Genomic DNA, 21,394 nt, shown 5'->3' with positions numbered 1-21,394 from the left:
TTTGTGAACACACAACATTTCACTGAAGGACATTATTGCCTTTGTCTGAGTGTGTTTATGATTTCACACATACCTTGTTTGGCCAGTGTTGCAATGCAACACTGAGGAGAGTCCCAAATGCCCTGGCAGCCTCCTCAATAGTGCGACTTGAGGTCATGTTGTTCCCCGGAGCAAGCAGGCACACTGCATCCGGAGTACGTGGAGTATCACCAAGATGGGAGATCTCCAAACGCAACGCTGTTGCATCTCCTCCAGGTGTGGCCATAAAACCAAAGGACAGCCGACCCTCTGGCGTTTTCACAACTCCATCAGCAAAAGATCTGAGATGTGAATCTCCAACAACGAACACAAACTACATAAAGAAAAGACAAATCAAACATGTTAATACATACGCTAGTGAATGTTGTTACAACACCAATTGATGTAACAACCTTTCATGTATACAATTATATCGTATGACATGCTATACAGTACATAACATAGTATTAGATGCTATAGACTACATAAGGCACTTTTGCATACATCGCCTCTTTCTCATTGGCGTGACAATTGTCAGGAAACACAGTCTTGAGCTGATGCCCAGTGATGTCTGAAACAGGCCATTGGCGGACTTTATGACGTGAGCCACACCCTGCCATGGCTAAACAGGAAGAACTATATTAACTTGATGCCACATAAGAAAACACAGCATTACTGGTGCTACTTGTTTGCACATCAAAGTCATTCACACGTGGTACAATGTTACATGTTCACACTGTGATGATGTGTTTGCCATGAACATGAAGGCCACTTTGTGCATTACAGCTTTTTTTAAAATAAAGAGCAAACAACAACTTTCACCACTTGGCGCACATGCCAAATCTGGCCAATCCTTGTCCATTTAGGGGGTACCCTATTTAAAGCTTTGTAACCCCAGATGTGGACACCACAGACACTTGAAAAATGGCTTAAATGAAGGAAGACATTTGTACCATTTACAATACTAGCTTAGATTACTTTATATTCATAATTTTGAACGAAATGTAGTGCCACAAATACAACTGTCTAGGCAAAAAATCTAAAATGAGTTTGCTGTTTTTTAGTCCGCAAAGAAATACTGGGAGATTGCATATATGCAGCAGGTTAAAGTATACCAAAAACTTGTTGAGCAGAAGTTCATAAAATGTAAGGGGATATGTAGAATTACTACAGGGTTGGGTCTGTTTCCGGTTTTGCCCACCCGGTCCGATATGAGCTTAAACCGGTTTGATTTCATGCAAACCGACTGAACCGGCATTTGTCATTATGAGACGTTCTGGCAAATGAAAAAGTAGCCTACATGAGCAACCTGTGCCGATGGCGCTAAATCCAACTTGTATTGCATTAGTAATAAGCAATATGACAACGTGATTAACGTAATATTATGTTTGTTTATAAATGGAGCCACTAGTGTCTGAGTGCAAAAAAAACATTGACAGGCTGTGCGCAATTTAGTGCCGAGGCCGGCAACAAGGAGATCAAGTTTCATTATACAACGGCTTGGCTGAAGACTCGATTCTGTTTGGTCCAAGGGTTATTATTTCTCAGTAAAGGGACACCTTGGCCTTTTAACAGAAAATCAATGCGCTACAAAATCCAGCATTCTAAATGTTTAAACAGCAACATTATTCTTTTGCTTTTTAATTGTCCAATTTCACAACTGATGGCAACGTTGAATCACATTTGTAGTTACTGTTGCTAGCTTTACAAATCGGAATCGTCCCTTATTTGGACAGCAGAATAGGCATACCGCAATATTGGCTACGTGACGCGAACCTATCATAAAGCTAGCTGGCATTCAAAACCCGTTTCAGAGGGTCTTAGAAAAACGCTATGTCTACACTGTGCGACCACACCATTTAAAAAAAAAAAAAAAGACAGTGCTAGGGAGATTAATTTGATTGACGTATGGTTTCATGCAGTTTTATTAAATAATGTAATGACAAAAATGACCAGAATTTGTGCTAATTGTATGGTATAAAACGAGTTTTTGCATAACAACGGTCCAAATAGAAATAACAACCAGAGTTTTGCCTGACAACGGTAAAGCTGCTACACTCTCATTCATGTGCTCTCATTATGTTCCACTCTGGAGCGGCTGAGTCACGTGCGACGCCTAGTGGTAACATTCGGTATTACTGGTCCGATCCGGTATTTGGCTTAATATCAAAAATTTTTACATTTTATATTTTTCCAACCCTAATTACTACACATCTAAGATGCAAGAACTAAGCAGTGTACCCAGCGTCTCCAAATCTACCCAAAATAGATTTGGAGAATTGTCAATCGTCCAGATTGTACTAAAAAAACGCCGTAAAGAAGCACAGCTATTCTGGAATGTACCCAGGCATCACAAATGCGCCTATATTTCACAAACGGATTGTCCAAGACAATATATTAGACCACACAGAATCAAAAGGGACATCTCTATGCGTAAAACCAATGGTAAGGTTGTATATGCATACGATATTTAGTTGCAGATATCTACTGTAGAATCACTTGGTATAATTTCTTAAAACGTTGTCTCGTTGGTTAAATTTGCATGAATTATTGCGATCTCAAGATCGCGATTTCCTGGAGGGACAAAAAAGTGGCAGCGAAACGAGGCACCAAAATTTGGGTAGTGATTTGGTCCGGTCGGTGGTGACCATACAGAAACCGGTGCCATTAAGGTACCGGTTTTCAGTACCGAACCCTAGTTATAAGTGATAAGACTTGTATCTAAACAGATTTGCCCTGACAAGAACAACAAACATGATATAACAGGCCAATATACAGATTGTAACAGTTTTATATAGCCTCTCAAACACATTCATTATGTTTTTATGTGAACATTCACTTTGATGTCTTGACATCTGAGGCGACTGAACGCATTCACATTCCACAAATAACTGTTAACAACATTTATAGCGCTTTTTGGTCATTTGCATTTGTTCTAATACTGTAGCTTATTCTTCTGCCTAGTTGGCTTTGCAGAGGTTAGGTCAGAATAGTGTTCACTGTGTGAACTAAACTGTGTTCTTGGCTAGAAATACCTGTACAAAATAAGTATTCCATCTTATTGAACCTGTGTTTTGTAGTTGTCCATGACCGTGACCATGAAATGCACTTTTTGCAGCGTCTGCCAAATAAATGTAATGTAATATAGCAGAAAACATGCACACGTGATAAAGATTTTGCTGTTGAATTGATTAATTTGACTCATCGTCATTTCCATATTATCGCAAAATGACAAGAATAAATACAATGAAAAGTCGGACTTGCGTGAAATTTGTAATTAATATTGCAGTGGTATACCCACCGTTTGCTTTCATCTTTTAGATTCCTTCAAACTTACTGCTAGCGGAGCAGCTAAATATTTGAGTGCAGTAAAATGATGGCAGTTTGCAAAAGCAAAAGGGACGTTTACTAGAATTAGCCTGTTATTTTACCCTGACAAAAAGTGCGGAAGGCGATTTTTCAGTTTGCTTTTACTGTAAAGTAAAATTACGCAGAACTACCGCATACCTCACATAACTGTGTCAAACGTTTTGAGTCAGTTATAAGGGGCTAAGAAACAAAATCTGAATGGAAATATTAAGCAAATTAAAGCTTTTGCATGTTTTGCTACATAATATGCTGTCCGAGCACGAATGGTTAATATTTTATAAAAACAGACTTGACGCTAAAGCAAGAAAAGAACAGAAGAGCATACATGTTATAATCCTCAATCTTAATTTCTGATCTGTTCCAAGAAGTAGGCAGGCTATAACCAAAAGTAGGCTACTGCGCCACATAACATAGTTTGAATTGCAGTTATTATGCACTGTTGGGCGCAATATATTTATTGTATATGTAATGATACGTGTGGACGGGGCCTAGCAGCCAAGTTAACATTTACCGACTATTTTATATGGTCTGAAAGAGTACATTAGTCAACGGTGCAAAGGTAGCTCCATAAACACTTGATTACAGTGAGTTTTAGCACATTCGTTGCAAAACACGTAGCCAAGGTAGGAAGCTATTTGCCAAACAATGAAGACGAGAAACTTACCCCAGGCCTGGTTTGTCAACGCTGGTCTTCAATTAAAACTGTGGTCGTTTGTTAACGTGTCGATTCCAATTGCCTTAATAAACAAATGTTTTAATATAAATTTGACTATCAATGTTTATTATTTGCTTTTTAATTCAATGACGAGAGATATAATGGTTTCACAAGGAAAACTACCTCAAACGAAGGCGCTTGCTTAAGTAGCTACCCAAAAGTGAAATGGCAGGCAGGAAGCCTTGGGCTTTTATCGACGCTGAGAATGCTGGGATTTTTCCCAGAGGCCACTGACTTTCAAACTAGGAAAAGGTAGAAGCTGATTGGAGAAATAATCTTCACACACTTCACCTATAGATGTCCTCAAATCGTCTCCATTCCACTCATAGCTACCTAGCTATGGCATGTCCTCACCTCTGCAACGTTATTTGTTGTCGTCCTAAGCGATGGCAAAACCTATAGCCTAACTATGAAGCTATTATATAGTTTGTGCTGCTGCATACTATCTTTTCTTCAACATCATTCCAATATTTTTATTTGTTGCATTCATAGGGAAGGCATACGTTTGTGGAAAGCAATGCACACGCATTTACGCAGATACCCGCCGTAGCCTTTCACTTTATTTTACATCTACCAGTATGCTTTCGTTATACTTCTCTGAGTAGCAGCTGACTATATCTCTGGTTTTCCCCACATTTCATTCGCTTACAGCTTAGCAGAGCATGCACATTCACAGACAGATATCATATCCAAAATCTCTCCAAAAAGTAATATAATGCTTTTTGTCCATTGTAAAGCATTGAAATGAACCCCTCATGAAGGCTTAAGATGAAACATTGTGTGAAGATGGGACGATATGAAAACTATTTTCAACCGTCCACCACGTTTTGGCAATGTTCCAACACACTCCTCACTGTTGTAGGTGTCACAAAAACTATTACATTACTAATAACTAACGCTTACCTTCTGTGAAATACTAACACTTACAGTGTGAAATATCCATATTATGCAATACCACTAACCTATTTAAAGACACTCAAGTGAATGTGATGACAATAAAATTTTCGGTTACGCTCACATATAAAACGCTAGTCCAAAAGCAAAATCAGACATGTTATACGTCGTTAGAAAGCTTATACTCTCACCTACGGAATAAAAACGGCGACAACGCCATAAACAGGTGTGGTATTACGCACAGCTATTTTGGAAGGTACGGTCTAAAAACTAGACCCTACGGTCTCAGATTACTGAGTTGCGTTGCCATGGATGGCTTCTAGCCCCTTGCCGTAAAGAAGTTTACTAGATGTCGTAACACTTAGGATTTGGAGCTACAGTGCTACCGCGCCGCAACTAATAAAAACATCCAAATGGCAGGCAAATAAAATCCCAATAGCAAAGTTGTAGAGCACATTCAGGTGCATCGGTCGATGAAGTTTTGTGTTGATCGGACATATGGTGTGGGAGTTATGGCCTTTAAAAGTATGACCCTTTGTTATAGCGCCACCATCTGGTTGACATAGGTGATTTGTAGTGCCCGAGTAGTGTGGGGCCATAGCAACCCACCTACCAAATTTGGTTGGTCTACAACTTATGGTTGCTGAGCCTCAGACATTTTAGCGGAGAAAGCTTCCACGCCCCAACGAAAAAGTCAAAATGGCGGGCAAACAATATGGCCGACATAGGTGATTTCTAGTGCCTGAGTAGTGGGGGGCCATAGGAACCCTCCTACCAAATTTGGTTGCTGTAGGACTTATGGTTGTTGAGCCTCAGACACTTTTAGCAGAGAAAAATAATAAGAATTAAAGCCACAAGCAGCGTTGGGAGGGGTCCAAGCATTGGCACCATCGCGCCCCCTATGGAGCAATTTTAAAATGGCTTTGTCCTCATGATCATATACCTTCACCCAACATATCTAATGAATATCATGATGATTGTATAAAACATTGATGACTTATGGCCAATTTTGTGCTGAGACGCTGTCGGATGACTTAGTTGCGTCGCCATGGATGTGTCCTGGCTGCTTCCCGTAAAGGCCTTTACTAGGTTGTAACACTTAGATGGCCCGGTGTGTATGTACAGCTGCAGCGCTTCCATGCCGCAACTAAAAAAGGTGTCACGCTAGCGTTGTCAAAAGGTGTCACACTAGTGTTGTCACGATACCAAAATTTTGACTTTGATAATGATACCAGGTTTAGTATCACGATACTCAATACTGAAACGCTACTGATTCAATACTCGGTACCTAACGATACTGAAATTACCGTAATAGATCGGAAACATGATGTCCAAAAGGGTTGACCTTATTTTCGAATTCATGGTTTATTAAAAACCTTTAAGTTGAAGCCTGTTCAACACATCAATAAGCATAGGCCTATAGTGTTACCACACTAAACCATAGAAAACTATATTAAATATATTTCAATAATTATACAATTGTAAAGTAAATTAAAGCCGCAAGCAGCGTTGGGAGGGGTCCAAGCATTGGCACTATCGCGCCCCCTATGGAGCGATTTTAAAATGGCTTTGTCCTCATGAGCATATACCTTCACCCAACATATCTGCTGAATATCATGATGATTATATAAAATATTGATGACCTATGGCCAATTCTGTGCTAAGAGACGCTGTCGGATGACTTAGTAAAGGCCTTTACGGGAAGCGGCCAGGACACATCCATGGCGACGCAACTATGTTGTAACACTTAGATGGCATGTCCTAACAGTTAAATGGCCCAGTGTGTATGTACAGCTGCAGCGCTTCCATGCCGCAACTGAAAAAGGTGTCACACTAGTGCTGTCACGATACCAAAATTTTGACTTTGATACCAATACCAGGTTTAGTATCACAATAATTGATACTGAAACGCTACTGATTCAATACTCGGTACCTAACGATACTGAAATTACCTTAATAGATCAGAGACGTAATGTCCACAAGGGATGACCTCAGTTTATTAAAAACCTGGTTAATTAACAACCTTTAAGTTGAAGCCTGTTCAACATATCAATAAGCATAGGACTATAGTGTTACAACACTAAACCATAGAAAACTATATTAAAAATATTTCAAAAAATTAAACAATTGTAAAGTAAATTATCTTTAAACAGGTCTTTCACTTGAAATATGCTGTTTTTAGATATATTTTAAACAATACAGCATCTTCCTATAATAAAATATTTACAAATTAGAACACCTATTGCTACTGAAGTCAACTGAGTCTAAGCTTGCGCTGTATCAACCACGAAGAATGCACAAGCGCAGGTCACCTCACTTGCCAACCTTAGTTGCTACTGCCATCTAGCGAAGATTCTGACAAATTACACTTTTCATCCTCTCAATCGGTAATGCGGGAGACACATTTCCCTGGCTTTTACATTTGACGCAAAACTACCGAACGTCGGAAAATTCTAATACGGAACCGTTTCTTTTTTAAGTACCGAAAAAGTGCTGAAGTTTCGTATACCGTGCAACATTACCGTCAGACACATATTCCAATCCATTGCTCAGCTTAGCAGAGAATGCACAATTCAGAGCGCCTCAGAGACATATAGAATAATAATACACATTTCAAATAGTAGATAGGGCATTGAGAAAAAATGAAACAAGACGAAATATCAACTCGCGACCTGCGTGCTGCTCGCAGAATAGCCTACCGTGTTATTTATTTAGACACTGGCATAGAAGAAAATTGTCGGTTACGCTGACCGATAAAACGTTATTCCAAAAGCAAAATCAGACATGTTATACACCGTTAGAAAGCTTGTACTCTCACCTACTGAATAAATGAATTGTCAATCAAGCCAAATTGTACTAAAAAGGGCGACAACGCCGTAAGCAACAGGTGTGGTATTACGCGCAGCTATTTTTGAAGGTAGCCGACCCAGGCGTCACATGCGCGCATATTTCACAAGCGGATTGTCCAAGACAATATATGACCACTCATTCGCAAAAGGGACATCTCTACGCGTAAAACCGATGGTAAGATTGTATATTTATTAAATGCTTAGTCCCAGATATTGACTGTATAATGACATGGTATAATTTTAAAAAAACGTTGTCTCGTTTATTTCGTTATTCAGTGAGCAGCGTTTTCACTGCTGTATTGGCATATTTTAGGGATAATGTCTGGTTTATCTTGTTGCTACGGAATATCACATTACAGGCATTTGGCAGACGCTCTTATCCAGAGCGACGTACAACAAAGTGTATAACCATAACCAGGAACAAGTGTGTCGAAAACCCTAGAGAGAAGTACCGTTCCAAGTGCAGGGAACAACCGCATAGTTCAACTTGGACCCTGTAGGTTAAACTGATTAACACTAACACAAACAAGAACAGCAACAACGCAGTCTATGCAAAAATACAAGCAATAGTTAAGACGAGTGCATTAACCAAGTCACCGACGAAACAGCTACCTAGTTACAACCCTAAGCTTACAGTCAATTTAGAGATTAAATTGAGAATACGATTTCTCTCAGCATAATGACAGATTTAAAGACTAAACGAACTCACCCGATATTATCTTCAAATGGATCCATGCCAAAGAAAAGTAATGATTCATCCTCTCAAAGCTTTTACGAACAAACTTTTAGTAGCAAAAAACGAAAGATCAACTCGCCATCCATGCTACCTGCTTCCTACGCTCAGAGCACCGTATTATTTTAGACATTGGCAGAGTACAGCATAAATTGCGTCTTTTGTTTATATTCAATATTAGTAATTGCAGCGAGAAACTGCAACTGTAGACACAAGATAGTTTGTTATGTTATGGTAGCAACGGAACGAAGCGGACTACATATGTATTACCGTCATTGTTATATTATACCAGCGTGTTTTCGCGCGTTTGCATAGAAACTCAAAATGGTTTAGCTATTTCTCAGCATAATGACAGATTCAAAGACTAAACGAACTCACCCGATACTGTCTTCAAATGGACCCATGCTCAAGAATAGTAATTATTCATCCTCTCAAAAAGCTTTTACTAACAAACTTTTGGTAGCCTAGCATGCACTCTGGCTGGCACTGTCTTCCATTGCTTCCCTGACGTTCAGACCGTCCCCTCACTGATAAAAACTAGACCCAACGGTGTCGGATTACTTGCGTCGCCATGGATGTCGCTTGCCGTAAAGAAGTTTACTAGATGTCGTAACACTTGTATTTGGAGCTCCAGCTCTTCCGCACCCCACTTAAGCTTCGCTGCTTGGACCCCTAATAATGCTAACAAATACAATAGGGTACCACCAGCTTCGCTGCTTGGACCCCTAAAAATACCTTGTTCCCGTTCCAGCTAGGAGCTAACTCTTAATAACAGTGGCATGTCTCCGTAGCAGCACAGCTTGTCCTTGCTCCTTCCATTGCGCTAGCAAACTAAACCGGACCGGAGCGTTTGACGTTCATTAAGAAAAGGCGTATTTCAAAATAAAGATCCTCGAATATTTCTACATAAATGGCCCTTGTAGCCTTACATATGTAAACGTAAATTCACCAATAAAATAAATCTTACACAGGGAGCAAACTAAGCAGTATAAACAGTACATTATGCTTCCAATAACATCAACTTAAGTATCCTTTACAGGCATGAAGGATCAAGACTCAGTGAAGAGCAGTGATACTAGGCAGAATAAATAGTGCAACTAATTAGCTCTCAAATTACAAACAGGTGAACACAATCACAATCAGTGTTCACGATGGCTAGGCTTGTAAATTTCCGGAAATTTTGGAAGGGAAGTTAAGCTCGGGAATTTTGCACAATTTCAATATATAAAAATTTTACCTTTTAATAGTGAACTTATTTGGGGAGAAATACACATAAAAAAGCAATACTATGTCTTATGGCATGTTTTGGTAAAAAAAATATGCCCATTTAATTGAACTGTAACCGTGCACTGCAGTCAGCAGCGCACTCTTCCATCACATGTACTGATAATTTGCCAGCATCCCTTTAAATAGGAATTCAGTAAAATTACAACCCTCTGCATGCACAGTGCATTTTCCCATCACGTGTCAGGGTTTCCCCCAAAAAAGTTGTTAGGCCCGGTGGCAAGTACCTTTTGAGGGGGGCGGCGGTCCGGCGTGGGCCGGCGGCCAAGTGTCTTTTTTGACGGGGGCCCGGCGCGGACCAGCGACAGACTGATGGCAGCATTAAGGTAGGGCCCTATAGTTTCTGTGATAACAGAATCACGGACGGAATCACAGAATTGAGAATTTAAAAAAGCTATAACACAGCTTCCATAGGGCCCTACATTAAGTCAGTGCTAAAAGCTGACTGGAGATTTGAAAATATGACTACGTAATGTGAATTTTGTTATAAATTAATCATTTATTCAACACACATTTTTAAAAAATCAACAACTATTTACAGCATAGCATCTTACAAATAATCTGACAACAATGTACAGTCTTGGAATGCTGTGTTTTCACCAACAACAAAAGAAATAAAAATAAATATCAATTTTTTCCACTCTACAAAAAACTTGTATTCAAGTCCTGATTGGCTACTGAATCTTACAACAAGCCTTGGAATGCTGGGCACATTTAAACATTTAAAAAACTGTCTATGGTTTTTTGGCTTTTACAGTACCTTTCCTCCTTGACATTATCCCTAAATATCACAAAAGAAGTATCTGTGTTACTGACTGTTGGCTAGCTAGCTAAGTTAGCTAAATGTCATAAAATTTTTCCTGACCGTGAAAACTGTCTGACTTGTTTACATTTTGGACAGATGTGGCTCATGAGTAAATCTATCATTGTTTTCGTTGCAGCACTTTCGACACAAGCAATATTGAAAAAATCCAATTTCTTCTTACCGTGAAGAGTGCCCTTAACCGTAGTGTTTTTTCCCCAAAGATGGTATTTCTAGATATAGCCTAATTTTGCCGCTGTGTTAACACATTTCTACGGTTGCCGGTCAGGCACTCTTCAGCGTAAGAAGAAATTTTAGGATTTTTCCGATATTACTTGTGTCGAAAGTGCTGCGACGGAAATAACAATAGATTTACTCAGTAGCCACATCTGTCCAAAATGTAAACAAGTCAGGCAGTTTTCACGGTGGGGAAAAATTGTATGACAACGTTGTCGTGCACATCAAAGTCATCAAGCTAACGTTATTAATAAACAAGTGAAGTCGTTATTTCGATGGCGATTAATAAGTCATGTAATGTTACAATGTATCGAACGTTACATTCATGCTACTAGTTTAACATTACCTACACACTGCTTAAGTTAATATAAAAAGAATGTACTTACCGACGTGATGAAGTGATAATGCAGTTTGGAACGAGGTTAGTTAGCCTACTAAATAAGAAATGGTGGCTTGCTAGGTAACGTTACCTTGTGATGGTTGGAAGCGTCAAATGTTGAACGTCACTCTACGCACAATAAGAATAAAGAACACTGATTTCAGACCTGCTGTTTTCCTATAGTGCGTTCACGTTTTAACCAACAGATGTCGCTGGTGAGCTTTCCAACCGAGCCGCCCCACTGTAACTGTAGTATAAAAAAACATCTTAAAAATACATTTTAAAAAAAATTAAAATCCCAGATGCTTAGGCCCGGCCGGGGGTCAACTTAGGCCCAGCGGGCCGTCGGGCTTGCAGTACACTGGCGGAAACCCACACTACTGCCAACACTACCGCACTGTCTGAGCCAAAGGACTACATGCTTTCAGGTAAGTTTTGATTATATTACTGGAGTGTATATTGTATATTTATGGTATTTCAGTTAACCGGCAGATAGTAGCCTAATGCAAAGTACACAGTTTATACCTTGTTAACACCTTCTGCTAGCTAGCTGTTACCATGTGATGTAGCTTGATTGAGCATGCTAATTGAGGAGTTTTAATGAATCTGTTTCCATTCATTCTTTATTGTAAAACATTTATTTTATAAATGAGTTGTTCACTTTAAACCCTTAGGCCTATTCTGACAGCGGTATTAATTCAGTTTATCATTTAGTTTATATTCGCCAATGAACATAATACATTTCATCGTGGTTTTTTTCACAGAAGTTAATTATTTTGTTATGTTTTGTTTTCGTTATGGAAAAAGGGGTCATAAGAATGGTTTTCGTTGGCAAAATTAACGCTGTCTGATAAGTAGGTTATTTTTATCACTGTGAAGCAGCATGGGGACGTCGTATAAATATTGGTAATTTTGGACAAGCAGTTAGCTTCTCTTCAAAACTTTCCGTCTTTGGTCCTACATAGTGTGCTGCCGACATCACTTGGCACTGCTCACGGTATACTGCTCGTCACTAGAACCATGGGATATATTTTGTTAATGTTTATTCCATATGTCTGTCATTCCTTGACTTTTTCTAAAAACTTGCTTCAACTATCTATGTAAATAGAATTCTAAAACAACCCTTGGAAGACTGTTTTTAGGGGGTTTTTAGGTGTTAAGTTAACGACTCCCACTAAAACCAAGAACCGTGGCGTCAATCAGAATCAGAATCAGAATCAGAATCAGGTTTTATTGCCAAGTAGGTTTACACATACGAGGAATTTGTTTTGGTCAGGTGGTGCATAACAGTGAACATAAAATAAGATAAATAAAATGAAATAAACATAGTGCAATAAAAACATAACAGACATAAAATAACATAAACATAGTGCAAACGGTAAACAGTAAACAATAAACAATAGTGCAAGGGGATAAAGTGTTATAAGTACAGGTGCTGTCTGTTTGGTGTCCGTGGGGGTCAGGATAACAGTACAGTATCAGTGGGGGTCCCGGGCCTTGTTGATGAGGCCAGCTGCAGTCGGGAAAAAACTGTTCTTGTGTCGTGAGGTTTTGGTCCTGATGGACCGCAGCCTCCTGCCGGAGGGGAGTGTTTGAAAGAGTTTGTGTCCAGGGTGGGAGGGGTCGGCCACAATCTTTCCTGCCCGCCTCAGGGCCCTGGAGGTGTGCAGGTCCTGGAGGGATGGCAGATTGCAGCCAATCACCCTCTCAGCAGCGCAAATGATACGCTGCAGTCTGCCCTTGTCCTTGGCAGTGGCAGCAGCGTACCAGATGGTGATGGAGGAGGTGAGGATGGACTCAATGATGGCAGTGTAGAAGTGCACCATCATTGTCATTGGCAGGTTGAACTTCTTCACCTGCCGCAGGAAGTACATCCTCTGCTGAGCCTTCTTGGTGAGGGAGGTGATGTTCAGCTCCCACTTGAGGTCCTGGGTGATGATGGTGCCCAGGAAGCAGAAGGACTCCACAGTGTCGACTGGGGAGTCATGCAGGGTGATGGGGGCGGGTGGGGCTGCGTTCCTTCTGAAGTCCACTACCATCTCTACTGTCTTTAGGGCGTTGAGCTCCAGGTTGTTATGGCTGCACCAGGACACCAGATGTTCAATCTCTCTCCTGTAGGCAGACTCATCCCCACCAGAGATGAGTCCAATGAGAGTGGTGTCGTCTGCAAACTTCAGGAGCTTGACTGACTGATGACTGGAGGTGCAGCTATTGGTATACAGGGAGAAGAGTAGAGGAGAAAGGACGCAGCCTTGAGGGGAGCCGGTGCTGATGGTCCGGGAGTCGGAGACGTGTTTCCCCAGCTTCACGTGCTGCTTCCTGTCAGACAGGAAGTCGGTGATCCACCTGCAGGTGCAGTCAGGCACGTGCAGCTGGGAAAGCTTGTCCTGTAGTAGAGCCGGGATGATGGTATTGAATGCGGAGCTGAAGTCCACAAACAGGATCCTGACATAGGTTCCTGCAGTGTCCAGGTGCTGGAGGATGAAGTGGAGGGCCATGTTTACAGCATCGTCCACAGACCTGTTGGCTCTGTATGCGAACTGCAGGGGGTCCAGGAGTGGGTCCGTGATGGTTTTGAGGTGGGACAGTACAAGGCGCTCAAAAGACTTCATTACCACAGAGGTCAGGGCGACGGGTCTGTAGTCATTGAGTCCTGCGGTCCTTGTTTTTTTGGGGACGGGGATAATGGTAGAGGTCTTGAAGCAGGCTGGTACGTGGCATGTCTCCAGTGAGGTGTTAAAAATGTCTGTGAACACCGGAGACAGCTGATCGGCACAGTGCTTCAGGGTGGAGGGAGAGACAGAGTCTGGTCCAGCTGCTTTGCGGGGGTTCTGTCTCTTGAATAATCTGTTAACGTCCCTCTCCAGGAGGGAGAGAGTCGTCATTGTGATAGGGGAGGGGAGGGGGCCTCTGAGGTGGGTGATTGTAGAGAGGCCCGGGCTCCTGCTGAGATGGGGAGGAGGAGCTGGTGGTCTGGAGCTGGTGAATGGGTTCACGGGGGATGGTGTCAGGACTGTCCCATTGTCTTTCAAATCGGCAGTAAAACTCATTCAGGTCGTTGGCCAGGCGCAAGTCATTAGTGGAGTGGGGGGCTTTCGGTTTGTAGTTGGTGATCTGTCTGAGGCCCTTCCAGACAGAGGCCGAGTTGTTTTTCTGAGAACTGCTGTTGGAGTTTCTCAGAGTACAGTCGTTTAGCATCTCTCACCGCCTTGCTAAACCTGTATTTAGACTCTTTAAACCGGTCCTTGTCCCCACTCCTAAATGCTTCCTCCTTTGCCAGCCTTAGCTGTCTGAGTTTAGCTGTAAACCAGGGTTTGTCGTTGTTGTAGATAACCCTGGTGCGTGATGGTACACAGCTGTCCTCACAGAAGCTGATGTATGATGTCACAGCCTCTGTGTACTCATCCAGACTGATGGTAGCAGTCCTGAAAACATCCCAGTCAGTGCAGTCCAAGCACGTGCGAAGATCCTCCATAGCTTCACTGGTCCACTTCTTAGATGTCCTCACAACAGGTTTGCAGAGTTTTAATTTCTGCCTGTATGCAGGAATCAGGTGGACTATGATGTGGTCAGAGTGTCCCAGTGCAGCGCGGGGGACGGCGTGATAGGCACGGTTGATTGTACTGTAGCAGTGATCTAAAGTGTTCTCCTCTCTGGTCGGGCATTTAATCAACTGGTGGTATTTAGGCAGTTCGTGGCTGAGATTCCCTTTGTTAAAGTCGCCGAGGACGATAACGAAAGAGTCCGGGTTTGTCCGCTCCACACACAGTATCTGGTCGGCGAGCGTACGCTGTGCCTCCTGCACGAGGGCTTGCGGTGGAATGTAAACACCGACCAGAATGAATGAAGCGAACTCGCGGGGGGAGTAGAAGGGTTTGCAGTTGATGAAAAAAGTTTCCAGAACAGGAGAACAGTGCTGCATAATCACTGTAACATCTTTACACCAGCCACTGTTTGTATAAAAACAAATACCTCCACCTTTCATTTTGCCGGAGCCCTCTGTGTCGCGATCCGCTCTGAATAGCTGAAAGCCTGCCAGCTGCAGCGCAGAGTCCGGTATCGATCCACACAGCCAAGTTTCCGTGAAGCACAAAACGGAAGATGTTGAAAAGTCTCTGTTTTTCTCCACCAGTAGCTGGAGTTCGTCCAGTTTATTGCACAGCGATCGCACGTTAGATAGAAATATTCCCGGTAACGGAGTGCGTAGACCGCGTCTACGCACTAATTGACACTATGCTACCCAAAAATGTTGCTGATGCTTTACATTCGAATGTCTGACTGCAGAACGCGTGTGCTAATGCTGTGGAAGTGAGAAATGTCTGTCTCCTATGAACAATAGTTGATTATCAAAATAATTGCACTTATCATACCTCATTTATCTTAGAATTCCAAAGAATAATTAGTAATGACGATTGATCTAACGATTGAAAGTGCTAATTTATTAGTTTAGTAGTAGACTCTATTTATGGCATAGCAGAGCTACAAGTGGGTGGCTGCACATTCACGTGTTTCTCCAAATATCGCATATAAAAACAGTGTATTCCATTTTCGTTCGAAACAGATAGCGTACTTGTAGTTAAATACTTAGAATGAATGAAGCAAGTTCTTATAACGCGTGCGGAAAAAAAATGTACGACTAAACTTGTGAAAATGCTTTTTCATAATTTATTGTCTGTAAGAAAATATAACAGAATAGCTTTTCATCACTTGTTATTATTGTGTTTACAAAGCCTACTTTAGCACCTGTGGTTTTAAGGGGGATGCTATGGCAATGCGCTATTGTTCTCCAGATTGATGGGCCATTAAAATGACAAAAGGAGTCGGAGTCATTGGACCCCTTTGTCCGTGGCTTTAGGTAATGCAAAATGCACTGCAGTTCTAGTGTTATACTGTTTACGCAGATTTATTTGCAGCGTTATCGCGTTGCGTAACTTTTTGGCTATGCACACAATTGCCAAACGGTCATAGGATATGCGAGAACGCCCCCTTGCGTGCGTGTCCGCGTAGCATACAGCAAGTATAGATTAGGCCTTATTCTTCAGAGGGTTAATTAAACTGCTTAGCTATATGTACATGGCATTGCATTAGAGCTTTTTACTAGCTTTTCCCCTCATCTTTACAGAACAATGTCACGTGCACCATCTGATGTGTAGAGACATTTCACCCCAGCCAATGTAGATGTAAAATCTGTGTGCATTTGCAAATACTGTGGCAAGTCATATGTCAAGAATGCAACAAAGATGCAGAATCATCTGGCCAAGTGCACAAAGTTCCCTCCGAGCTCAACACAAGGAACCTCAGGCAAGAGGATCCTGCTGGATGATGTATTTTGGGAGAGAGTGGTAAGCAGCCTGAAACCACTGAAACCAACTGCAGTAGCTATTGCCCAGATGGAGGGAGATGATGCTACTCTGTCTGATGTTCGGAGTCTGCTTGATAAGAGAAGAAATCTGTACTGCCTTGCCCACTTCACTGCTGCTCAAAGTAGAGGAAACTGCTGTTGTGGAATCCATAAAAGCGCATGAAGACTTATGCCTGAAGCCTATACATACCGCAGCGTACAAGCTGGACCCCAAGTATGCTGGCAAGAGCATCCTCTCTGGTGAAGAGATTAATAAGGCCTATAGTGTCATCACTGCTGTGGCTCACCACCTTGGCCTTGATGAAGGGAAGGTTCTTGGCAGTCTGGCGAAGTACTCTACCAATCAAGGGCTTTGGGAAGGAGATGGCATATGGCAGTCGTGCCAACATCTCATCAGCCACCTGGTGGAAGGGACTTTGTGGATCTGAGGCACTTTCCCCTGTTGCCTCCATCATCCTCTAGATCCCACCAACATCAGAGCGCAACTGGTCCATGTTTGGGAGCACTCGCACCAAGGCACACAACAGGCTGACCAATTCGGAGTTGAAAAACTGGTGGCCATCCGGGCAAACTTGAGGCTCTTTGAGCCTGATACAGAGCCATCCTCAACAAGCTTGGATGGTGAAGATGAGGCATCAGAGTCTGACATTGAGGAAGTTCATGGAGAAAAGTCTTTTTTTTGGAGGGGGGTCATAGGGAAAGTTCGCAATTATGTCTGCTTATGATATGGTAAAAGGTTTGTTTCTAATCTGCATATGACATGGTAAATGCAGCCTGAGCAAATAACCCCTATATTTCCATTTTATTCCCGTTATTTCCCATAGAAAGTTTCCACCTTGAATATTCCGGGAATTTTGCAACCCTAGTGATGACTATGTCGCCCTCTGGTGACCAGCAGGAGGAGGTGCAGCTTGGATCCTCACAACATTTGGTTGAGCTTGAGCAGATAAATGCATCTGTACACTTCAGAATTCATCCTGCTACTATCACAGCAGCTACATCAAAGTGAGCTGGTAGTAGTGGCAGCCATACATACTAAATCCATAACACCCCCCACCACCATGTTTCACGGAGGGGGGGGGGGGTACTTTGGATCTTGGGCAATTCTTTTTGGACTCCACACTTTGACATCACTCAGATACAAGTGAATCTTGATTTTATCGGTTCACAAGACCTTTTTCCAGAACTTTGCAGGTTCTTTTCGGTACTTATAGCAATCTGGCCCATCCTATTTTTGCTGCTAAGTAGGTTTGCATTTTACAGTGTAGTCTCTGTAGTTCTGTTTGTGAAGTCTCCTGCAGATTGTAGTCACTTAGCCATCCCTATGCCTCCTGAAGAGTATTTGACCTTTCAGACAGGTGTTTGGGGTTTTTTCTTCATTATGGTGAGAATTCTTTGGTTATCAACTGTAGAGGTATTTCCGGTCTTAAAGCAAGAGAGATTATGTTCATAAGCAGGCACAAGTGCAAGCGCTCTCTCCAGAGCTACTGGTAACCAAAACTTAACATAATCTTTGTCCCATTATGAAGTTCACTAAATATACAGTGAGCCTCATTCACTAAACATGCGTACGATCACATTTGATTGTGAACTGTGTGTAAGAAAGATTCCATGAACATTTCGCCATTATTTTTTTTTTCCTATTTATATTTGTTCATGGCTGTTTTCTTATGCTAATCACATGAACAGGATTGTGTGTAATATTTATAAACAGTCAGCATTCATCATCTCATACATCTGAGGTATGCACAACAACAAAGGTCTGCATGTGTCATGAATCCCTTATTGGTTTTTTTGTAGGAACATTAAGAACAAAAGTAAGAATCATTTTTTTAAAGTTTGTGAACGAGGCCCAGTGTGTATATACAAAGAGGTACATCGAATAACACATTTAAATGAATGTGATAATGGTATAAGTGGCATTTCATCTATGTGATCAGGTGGAGTCCCCATAAGGAGTGATGGAATTTGTCAAGTAAATGGAGAAAACAGGAAGCGGGGCATTTGATCCCAGTATGTTCACTCCGGCTACAGCACTCCTGCAGCACTGTCTGGATTCTGAACTTTTGGAGGATAATTACAGTAGGAGGAAAGACTAAAATCACATGGAAATCCCTCATTTCAAAGTAAGTTGTAAGAGTTTTGACCTATTTTCCTTTGATGTTTTTAAACAGATGAGGCTTACATTTTTAATTAAGTAGAGGCAGATGTGAGTGAGTGGAGGGCAGCTCTTTCTTTCTTCCCTTCTCTGCTAATTGCTCCAGACTGGAGACTGGCTGTGACCAGCCTATGCCATTACTACTATAACTATTGTGTCATAATATTCTCATTATGGAAAATGCAAAATGTAGCTAGAACATCTATGTGTGTCCTTATGTGTGTGTGAATTCTAAGTGCATGTCTGTCTATGAATAGAATAAGACTTATTCTACATTGAAGAGAGTATATATAAATATGTGTGCTTTGAGCAATAGGATAGGATGTATAGATGTGAGTGTAAATAGGGATAGAGTTGTATGTTTTTCCAAAGTAAAAGGGTATTAGCGATGGTGTGATGGTACAAGTATGGAGTCCTGCCTGATTTAGAGGAGTCATTCAAACAAGAAGGAACAGAAGATGAGAAGACTTCCATGAGAAGATATCTGACTCCAGTTAGATAAATTAGGCTTACAGTAAATGACAGAAAATTACTCACTGGTACATTCCCTCTCAAAATCCTTGCCGATGTGTTCTAAAATGATGCTATTCAGGTCCACTTCTGCCAAAAGGATCCAAGACCCTGACAAAGTCAAATTCAAAGTCAAAGTCCAGCTCACATCCAAAAACCATCCCATCAGAGTTGAGAAACCAAAGGAAACCAGAATGTATCTGCGATTATTGCATCCCCTATAGTTCATGTGAAAATTCTTATGGGACATCAAAAATATATAACAAACTAAGTTTCCCCCACCATCACTCCCTCACGCAAAGGATTGATTGTATGTTTTTCATGGAGGAGAACAAGACTGGCTTGTCCTAAAACCCAGAAACTACATCTAGTTTATGAATCTTTGGTTATGTCCTCCTAGTGCTTGAAGTGGAAAAAATAAGTCCTGCTACTTGTGCGCAAAATCTAGAAGTCCCAATATAGCATTCTAGAAGTCCGTTCTGGAACATTCCATTTTTGAGCCACAGAAACAGTGAAAAGACAGGTTCTGTTGTAGGGGTCGTGGGGGGTGCTGGAGCCAGTCTCAGCATTGGGCGAGAGGCAGGAATACACACTGGACAGGCCGCCAATCTATCGCAGGGCACACATACCATTCACTCACACACTCGTTCTTATGGGCAATTTAGAGTCTCCAGTTAGCCTACCTGCATGTCTTTGGACTGTGGGAGGAAACCAGAGTACCCAGAGGAAACCCACGCGGACAGGAGGAGAAAATGCAAACTCCACACAGAAAAGGCCCCAAGCCGAGATTCAAACCAACGACCTTCTTTCTGTGAGGTGACAGTGCTACCCACTGCACCACTGTGCCGCCTAAAAGAAGACACATTAGTCAGCAAAATCACACTCCTTGGTACAACAACACCACTTGGGCCCCTGAAGCAGTCCACAAGAAAATTGGGGCGAAAATGTTAGTCAACTAAACTGGAAATATTTTGTCTTGCATGGAAAAACAGCCTTCTTGAGTATAAGCAAGCTCTTGCATCTGCTAGATCTGCTCTTTTCTCAAAACAAATTGAACAAAACAAACAGAACCCAATATTTCTGTTTAGTACTGTGGAAAAATTAACTAAAAACAACAACAACAACAAAAAAAAGGTTTCAACTTATCCTTCCGATTGTAGCAGCAATGATTTTATGAATTTTTTCGATCAGAAAATTGAGGCTATTAGAGGCCAGATCTCCAAACTGTCTTCTCCATCATACAGTACTCCTGCTAGTATAAATAAACAGCCCAGTACTTGGTTACCACAGGAAGATGTACAGACAGCGGCACTAAACTGTTTTACACCCATTAGCATGGATGAGCTATTTCAACATCTAGTTCATCTAGACATCTAAACATCTTAGTTATGTCCTCAAAACTGACGACCTGTCTGCTTGATCCGATTCCTTCAAATTGGGTTAAAGAACTTTCCTGTACTAGGCCAGCACATGCTAAAAATCATTAACACGTCCCTAGTAACAGGATATGTACCTGAGTCACTAAAAGCGGCAAGTATTAAGCCAGGAAACCAAATCTAGAACCTGACAAAATGGAACTATAGATCTATTTCAATTCTTCAATTTTTATTGAAATTATTGGAGAAAACTGTTGCTAAGCAACTTAACGCATACTTTAGCTTTAATCAGGGTTTACCACAACAAAGAAACTGCACTTATCAAGGTTACTAATGATCTACTATTGTCAGCCAACTGTGCGTCGATTCTTGTACTCCTCGACCTGAGTGTAGCTTTTGATACAATAGATCATGAAATTCTACTGGACAGACTCCAGACCTGTGTTGGACTTCATGGACTGGCACTCACATGGTTTAGATCATACTTATGTGACCGGAAACAGTTTGTTAAATTAAAAGAAGAGTCCAGTTATTCAACAATGAAATATGGTATTCCACAAGGATCAGTGCTAGGACCAGTACTTTTCTCACTATATATGCTACCACTTGGCAGTATTATCCAGGCACATGGTGTAGAGTTCCACTGCCATGCGGATGATACACAGATTTATATTTCAATGAAACCTGGCGAAGCACTGCCGCTTTCGC

At 41.5% G+C, this 21,394-nt stretch overlaps 1 protein-coding gene across 3 annotated transcripts in view; it reads right to left on the bottom strand.

Moving 5' to 3' along the window:
- Positions 1 to 527: 527 nt before the first annotated feature.
- LOC135258515 (ribonuclease inhibitor-like) overlaps positions 528 to 21,394 on the bottom strand; it is a 362,007-nt gene continuing 341,140 nt past the window's right edge. For 2 of the 3 annotated variants that reach the window (XR_010331015.1, XM_064341993.1), the window contains exon 3: positions 534 to 640. Coding sequence is in view for 1 of the 3 variants with exons in the window: in XM_064341993.1 (XP_064198063.1) it covers positions 613 to 640 (28 nt within the window). In the remaining 2 variants the exon portion in view is untranslated. Of the gene's footprint in view, positions 641 to 4,051; positions 5,501 to 21,394 lie in introns of those variants that run through there. The other variant, XR_010331014.1, reaches the window with a different exon arrangement.

Source organism: Anguilla rostrata, chromosome 7, assembly GCF_018555375.3.
Source record: "Anguilla rostrata isolate EN2019 chromosome 7, ASM1855537v3, whole genome shotgun sequence".
Taxonomy (NCBI): Eukaryota; Metazoa; Chordata; class Actinopteri; order Anguilliformes; family Anguillidae; genus Anguilla; species Anguilla rostrata.
The sequence above is the reverse complement of the archived record's forward strand: the minus strand, read 5'-3'. Positions and strand labels throughout refer to the sequence as shown.